Raw genomic sequence first — 8,017 nt, forward strand, 5'->3', positions numbered from 1 at the left:
ATTGGAGAAAACTCCCCACGCGCCCCGCGGGCGCGGGAAAAAGGAGGTGCGACAACAACAACAATTGTGCAAGATGTACATGTGTAAGGTGCAAACAAGGTGAACATTGCAAGCAAATTGGGAACGATAAATTTTATTTCCCTGGTAATAAAAATTTTATTTACCAAAAAAAATAATTTAAAATGAGTAGCTATATCATATGATGGTTGTTCTTTGAAGCTCAGAGCCATCTAATATCTTAACATAGGGAACCTTCTAAAAAATTTAACATATCATGAAGCTTTGGTTTCAATTTTCAACAAATTCCAATTCACTACTCAAATTGAACAAACGCGTTGCATATTATTCAGCCTTGGTATGAATGTGAAAGAGTTTGAGCAATCAACTCGAAAAAACAATCATTAGTTCCTTGATAACTCCACAATCAATACATGTGACCGTAGTTCCAATAAAAGGAGTAAAGAGGATAAAATTCATTGAATCCTAAGAAATAGGTATATTCGCAATAAACCTGCAAAATAATGAATACCACATTTTGAATATTTTTTATTAGTGATTCGGTTTCCCAAGTTCATTCGTCAACAAGAGGAGGTTGCTCAGATGGTCAACATCTCCACCTACAATCTCAGGGTTGTAGGTTCGAGTCATCAAAAGAGCAATAGCTCCAACAAAGGCATTGCCCAGGCATTGGTCCAGGGATTTGCGTCAGGTATTTAAAGGCATTGCCCGTTCACCCAACTATAGTCTATTATCAAAATCTCTTATTAAAGTTGAAATAATTTCAATCATCCAACCTAGGGGTGTTAAATGGGCGGGTTGAGCCGATTTTGAACGGGTCAAAATAGATTGAGTCAATAATTAAACGGGTCAAATGACCCGCTCAAAAGTTACTTGGGATACGATGAGTTGAGTCAAAATGAGCTAAATTCGGGTCATAGCCCAACCCGCCCAACTCTTTTCATACTTTACTTAATATGTGTTTTCTTCTTAACTTTTTTTTTCTTTTGTTATGGTCATATATAACATATCAAACAAAATAATTTATTTCTAAGAGATTTTGACAAAGTTACTCGTGGATCAATTTGGGCTAAAAATTTGTTCAACTTTAAATAAGTTGGGTCAAGATGGGATAAGCTCAATAAATGGGCAGGATAATAACCAGCCCAACCTTGGGCGGGTTGAGCGGGGTCATTTGGGCTTGGGCCAATTTCTGCAGCCCTAATCCTACCACATCACTAAACCAAATGTGCATTTTAAATATTTTGTACAGTATGTAATTTGTTAATTATAACTTAGCTTAATAAATTGTGATGTAATTTTAGAGTAGAAAGTTAACTGCACCGGAAGCCAAATGAAACAGGATATTAGTTGTAGTATATCTTTAAAATGCTTCCTTAAATAATTAAAACAATACTACTCAAACGAAACAAAATGAAAAAAGAAATGGATTTAAAGAGCCGTAACGGCTAGTAAAGCAAGTTCTGGCCTCTGGGAGAATGGATGCAGGGCAGCAATGCCATTCATGGAAACTCAATGTGCAGGCCAAGGCCAAGAACTTGGATTTCAAATTGGTAGCCTCCAACTTTTTACCCAATTGCAAGTTTTTCCCATTCTCTCTCAAGTTCAAGTACTGCAGATTCTTGATCCATCTTAAATCTGAAACACCAACCTTTCCAAATCCCCAGAAATCAAAATCCTTGAAATCGAAACTCCATCGATTCCTTGAAAGACTTCGTATTCGAAGACGTTCCAAGAACAATAGTAGAGCGATCAGTTCCAAACCAAAGAACAAGGTATGCGTTTCTATAATCCCATTAACATGGAAGATATGATGGCTTCTTGACTTGAATTACGTCTAGGGCTGGGCATATATGGGTAAAAGCTTATTGGGTTATCGGCATGGAGTTATTGAGTTAATTGTTCCGTAATAGTTTTGTCTTATTTGATTATTGGGTTATCGGATTGGGTGTCAGTTTGCCCAATTTTATTAATAGTTTAACCAATAACCCAATAAGCTTTATCAAAATTATAATTATGCTCTTAGATATTCAAAGCCACCTTAGGGCTTCGTTGTCTATTAGTACTATGTTTGGACTTCTTAATTTTCAAAATGTAATTGCTACTATTTTGTGTTGTTTCTACTGTGTTTGGACAGTAGAAAGACACATGAAAGTGATTTTTGTAATTATCGTCGTCTAATATTTCCAATGGTAAGTATGTTCTGCTAATTGATCCTCCCAATAAATCCTCCCGAATAGCCCGGAGTGCACGTGCTACTTTTCGAGAATATGTTATTGCTCTTGCTACAATTGTTGGATAAATGCGTTTTATAGTATCAATACATTTAATATTTCCCTCTTAAACAATAAAACATCGGAGAAGGGTCATATTTATCCCTCTACTTTAAAAAATAAGTTATATTTATCCTCAATTTCACTTTTTGCATATTCTTACTCCTACCGTTCCACTTTGGGTTTAAAATTACCCCAGCCGTTAATCAACTCATCAGAACTTTAAAAAGACACATGGCACTCTCCGGTTGCTCAAAAAAATACCCACCCTACTTACTATTATTTCTAACTGACCCAAGGTCAAGACCTACCCGACCCAACCGAGCCCCTTCACGTAAATCCCCCAACACTTACTCTTATTCTTCATCCCCCAACGGCCATAATCATCCTTAAACTACCTAAAAACTTGTGTAGTTTCCTTGAGCTTTTTGTGCACTCTTTATAGCCCATCAAGAATGGATCATCTTGCTTCTTGAATCCCCTTCTAGGTGAACTTCTCAATAGCTGCGGCGGCTGAAAAGTGCACGGCGGATGAGGAATTTGTAGGTGATGGAATGCTGCAGTCTTTGCTTCTTTCGGCACCGGGCATAGCGATGGTAAAAATATTAGTGAAAAACTAACGGTTGCAAAAAAGTTTGTTGGTGTAACTTTACTAACCCCTGGCTTGTTCTCCCAAGAAAAGGACACATCCCCTTTGGAATGGATCTCATAATTCCATTAGCAAGAAAATAATAGTAATAGAAAAACTTATAATTCTTGTGATTAAAACTACTTATCTTGCAATAAACAAAAATTAAATAAAGTGATATTGTGATATAAGTAAAGTATATATACAGAGACCCAAAAATCAGTTATGGAATTATAAAGGGACTTCTCATGTACTCCATGCTCTCTAGCATTGTGGGTGGGGATTCAAGTGGGAGGTTCGTGTGGGTCGGGTAGGGTCTTAAGCTTGGGTCGGTTAGAAATAATAGGTAGTAGGGTGGATATTTTTTTAAGCAACCAGCGGGTGCCACGTGTATTTATTAATGTTTTGATGAGTGGATTTGGAAATAACCTCTTTATCACAGGGTAGGGGTAAGGTCTGCGTACACACTACCCTCCCCAAATCCCACTAAATAGGATTATACTGGATTGTTGTTGTTGTTGTTGATAAGTGGATTAACGGCTAGGGGTAATTTTAAACTCAAAGTAGAACGATAGAGATAAGAATATTCAAAAAGCAAACGGAGGGTAAATATAACTTATTTTTTAATATAAAAGGATAAATATGACCCTTCTCCGATAGAACATTGTTGGGTTTGATGAAAGAATTAACGGAAAAAGGCTAAATATGTCTCTGTATTATGAGAAAAGGTTTAAATATACCTCTCTTTATATTTGGGTCCAAATATACCCCTTTGTCATACTACTGGTTCAAATATACCCCTCTTCCGTTGAGTTTGTCCAAAGTGGACATCAAATCCTACGTGACACTAATATTTGATGAGATTGGCATGTCACCTCAGCTCCCCTAACCCATTTTACCCCTCCCCACCACTAATCTTCCCATCCTCGACTAAAAAAAGTAGCGGGATGAGTTTTTGGACAAATACAACCTTAAAGCAAGCTGCTCATAATCATTAATCAGATAGCTGATATTACTAGGTGGAAAACTTTCGCTTGAGGGCTTTGAAATTGACTTTTGGACATGTCTTACCCAGAAATGAACTGAGCTTGCTTATGGACAACACCTTCGACTGGTTTTGCTTGTTTCTATTAGGGTGTTCCATGTTTTCTGCTACTTTATTTTTCTTTGAATCTTTTACAACACAAACAAAAGGCAATACCTTGAAGGACAAGCAACTAAATTATATTGTAACGTGAAATTTGTCCGTCTTTTCACGCTGGTGTTTCTGTGATGTTGTGTAACTTTCCTGTTCTTTGAATTTTGCAGTTAATATGGCAGAAAAAGACAAAGGTATTTCATGTTATCAAAACTGTCACATTTATCATTTTCTTTGAAGGAGGAGACTAAGTTTGAGTTTCCACATTTAAAGGGAAGGGTAAAATGGGTTAGGGGCGATGAGGTGGCATGCCATGTGGCATCCACCTCATCAAATATTAGTGTCACGTAGGATTTGATATCCATTTTGGACAAACTTAATGGAAGAGGAGTATATTTGAACCACTGTATGACGGTAGGGGTATATTTGGACCCAAAGTATAACGAGGGTTATATTTAAACATTTTCTCATAATACAGAGGTATATTTGGCCATTTTCCGAAAACATAATAATGAGTTCTTCCGTCATTGTCTTGGTAGGATGCAAGTTAATATAGTGAAGTCATCCTCTTTTATTTCATAATCTCATTGATGTTCATTCTTGTGTGAATATATGAAATACATTTCAGTAAAATTTGTTATTGTATGCAATTAAACAAACTTTTTGATGAGGGTAGACATGCGTTCACGAAACTTTTATTCACTATTTAGAATATAATTGAAAGGGTCAAGGTTATATGATCAATTAGTATCATACACTACACTTTTCCCTCTAAATTAAGTTATCTTATGGGGTAAATCGATAACCGACCCGATAACAATCGATAACTGATTAACCGATACCTGATAACTGATATCTTATCGGTTATGTAACGATAATATTTACAACTTAACAGAATTGACCGATACTCACCCCTAACTACGTGTATATCGTTGAAGCATTATAAATTAAAAATAAAAAAATTATTTCCCTACTGTATAAAGTAGTAGTGGTGTGTGAAGCAGTATTCTACACCTATCGTCATAGCAGCTGTTGGTATGAAACATTATAGGTCTCCCAATTGATTCCCGCTTGAAACACTTTGGATCGAACAAGTTTTATCAATTCCAAGAAAATTTTGAGTTGGAAACTTGTTCGAGGTTATATATCCAATTAATTTATTCCGTAAACCAGAGAAGTTAAAGCGGAAATGAAAAATTAGGGTCAAAGAAGCCACTAAATTGAGGGCTTCATCTACTCGTTCTAACCTCGTTTTAGTAGACATTAGAGTGAAATGCACAAGCCCCTTTAGAGAGAGGGGCGAGTACTACTCAACCTCGCAAGTAAAATATGAAACTAGCCTTGACAAAGCCTCATCTTGTATTGTTCTAATGAAACTTCTAACTCTAGATACTAGGAGTTTTGTTTGAATAAAATATGAAACGAGCGTCCTCATCGTTGCTCGTCCTCATCAACGATTAAGAGCGATTGACTTGGCATTGTATATCCTCCCGTGTTCAATTTTCTGTTCACCCCCTTATGTTCCATGCTATCTTAAATAATTAACAAAGTATGGTATATCTCTATCTTTTCTAATGCAGGCAACGATATCTCAGAGTTCAGTGGTTGTAGGAAACCTAGCCCTCTTCATTCAATCTCTGTATCAACGGGACAAAGATGGAATCGTTAAACTTGGTTCTATTGTCTTTATTTGCTTTGCTTCCATATTTAAGAGTTTCATGGCAAGAAAAGCTTGGATATTGTTAGTTTTTGTAATTGGTGCCATAGTTTTTTGCTCAAATGTGATGCATCTCAGATTCAGTAGCCACTTTGATCATCACTGTCTGTCAAGATTGTTTTGGAGGGCTTTCAAAAATGCTGCCTTCTCTCAGGTGAAAACACAAAGTCCCTTCCTATGTTACTCGTACTATGCAAAAATGTTGTCGCACCCATGTTGAATCATCCAAAAAGTTCACTACTTTTGGAGGATTCAACGTGTCCGGCGCCATTTTTGAAGATTCCAAGCGACATACATCCCTTCTTTTTACTTTGATTTTTGATGTCTTTAATTTGTTATGATAATGCATATGCAATTGCTGACTTTGTGAAACAATTCTCAGGTGCTTACTGCTATATTTAGAATAATATGACTTTCGCAGTGTCCTATGGGGTGGAATTCAGAATCATTAAAGGGGAAACTGTTTATTCGTTGAATATTATCGTATAGTGTCAAAGTTATATTTGAATTTGTAAAGAACGTGGCCCATTAGGCAGTTCTGTTAGAATTTTCAAAGTCAAATTGTCCTCTTTGTCATACTTGAGTCATTTGAAAAGTTTATTTCTAACTTCCAATTTGCTGCTAAGTTTTAATTCATACTATGTAGCATAATCTGTGTTGGTATCAAAACTACTAACGGGTACATGTCGGATCTTTCAAAAGTAGTATAATTTTAAAGGATCCGATACGAATATGAAGAGTTCGTTCAACATAGAGTATAATTGAATAGAGAATGTTTTTCCTTGAACTACGAGTGACTTCTGAGACTTGACTTTACATTTAACATATGCGGTCACGCTTCACATCACGTGTAGAGTTTGAATCTTGACCAGAAATCTATTCTCTTAAGGTGTGGGCCGTGGGGATAGTGTCGACCATTACAAGCAATTATAACAATTGGAACTCTACACTCGATATTTGGAAAAGAAGTTGTTTAATTTTAACAAAATGATCATAATTTTGAGTTTTGGTGCAAGAATGGCATTCACCATTGGTAATATTCCACCTAAGCATATGGTGCAAGAAGTGCATAATTAAGCGTGCGAATGCAAAGAGCTCTCCAAGATTCAGTACTCTCACTGTTTTTTGTCCACAATAAAAACTTGCTAGTCATCATAATTACATGTTCTTTCCTACACTTTAAAAGAACTTTGTATAAAAAGTTTGCTCTAAAAGACTACGCAAAAGGGGTATTTCCCGGGGGGGGGGGGGGGTTGTCAAGAAGATATTTTCTTTTTGTATCCGAAATGGAAAATGACTGAGGATTGGAGGTGTGTTCCGTATGAATGAAAATATTTGGTTTGGATTGATAAAATATTTTCCATGAACTTAACCCCATGTCTGATCCCGATCTTGAACCTCGGACCTTCATTTTGGACACATGTAAACAAAGAATCTATGTTAAATTTTATTAATTGTGGCAAAGATTATATTTTAGAGCTCAAGTCCAAATATATGGACTTATTTTCAAGAAGCGCAAGAAGTCCAAAAAGCTCAAGATTGATTTCAAGAAGTCAAGATTCTTTAGGATTTATTGTATTCCTTTTAGAATAAGGATTTTTCTTTTAGTAGGATTCTAATTTCCTTTTCTTGTAGAATAGGGATTTTACTTTCCTTGTCTTAAGTTATTTTATTTCCATATTAGAATAGGAATTGTAGTCATCAAAGAAGAGACTCTAAGCATATATAAAGGGTTCTCTTGCCTTGTAAAAAAGAATTCACGTTTTTGAGGTTTGCCTAGTTTTACAATAGAATATTTTTCTCTATTTTGTCTTCTTTATCTTTATTTTTGGTTCCAAGCAAGATCTTGATCCTGGTCGGTTGGTTCTTTGTTAACTCAAAGAATCACATCAATTTGGTATTAGAGCTCTAACCCACAGGTCCAAAGGTTGAAAAATCATCATGTCTAAGATTCAACCAAGACAAAGAATTTTGGTTCAAGAAGATGAAGAAACGAGACAACATGAATCTCTTTTTCACACTAGACGTACCTCCCTTGGAAAAATTAGTTCGTTGATCATTGATCGTGGGAGTCACATATATATCGTTTCTGAAGAGATGGTTACAAATCTTGGCTTGTCAACCAAACTTCATCCATATTCTTACAGCAACGAAGTTGAAGATAATGATGGTGTAGAGGTAACTCGTCAATGCCTAGTCTCTTTTCTATTGACAAGGTCTATAAATACCAGATTTGGTGTGAC

The 8,017-nt window shown here is 36.0% G+C and overlaps 1 protein-coding gene across 4 annotated transcripts; it reads left to right on the forward strand.

Annotated features, from left to right (window-relative positions):
• The first annotated feature begins 1,403 nt into the window (after window positions 1-1,403).
• LOC107813345 (uncharacterized) lies at window positions 1,404-6,431 on the forward strand. Of its 4 annotated transcripts, XM_075222843.1 has the most exons (4): window positions 1,405-1,793; window positions 2,780-2,887; window positions 5,638-5,928; window positions 6,157-6,431. In XM_075222843.1, exons 1-4 carry the CDS (start codon window positions 1,497-1,499, stop codon window positions 6,184-6,186), a joined length of 726 nt encoding a protein of 241 aa, XP_075078944.1. In that variant the 5' UTR covers window positions 1,405-1,496; the 3' UTR covers window positions 6,187-6,431. The 4 variants fall into 4 exon arrangements, 2 of the variants coding, with proteins under 2 accessions (XP_075078943.1, XP_075078944.1); XM_075222842.1 differs by lacking the exon at window positions 6,157-6,431 and having other exon boundaries at window positions 1,404-1,793; window positions 5,638-6,136; XR_012695488.1 differs by lacking the exon at window positions 2,780-2,887 and having other exon boundaries at window positions 1,408-1,793; window positions 6,157-6,424.
• The last annotated feature ends 1,586 nt before the right edge of the window (window positions 6,432-8,017 follow it).

Source organism: Nicotiana tabacum, chromosome 10, assembly GCF_000715075.1.
Source record: "Nicotiana tabacum cultivar K326 chromosome 10, ASM71507v2, whole genome shotgun sequence".
Classification (NCBI taxonomy): Eukaryota; Viridiplantae; Streptophyta; class Magnoliopsida; order Solanales; family Solanaceae; genus Nicotiana; species Nicotiana tabacum.

Coding starts and splice junctions, on each gene's coding strand:
- LOC107813345 (XM_075222842.1), top strand. CDS start 1,497: ATGGATGCAGGGCAGCAATGCCATTCATGGAAACTCAATGTGCAGGCC. Junction 1,794..2,779: donor GTTCCAAACCAAAGAACAAG/GTATGCGTTTCT, acceptor ATCCCCTTCTAG/GTGAACTTCTCAATAGCTGC. Junction 2,888..5,637: donor CGGCACCGGGCATAGCGATG/GTAAAAATATTA, acceptor TTTCTAATGCAG/GCAACGATATCTCAGAGTTC.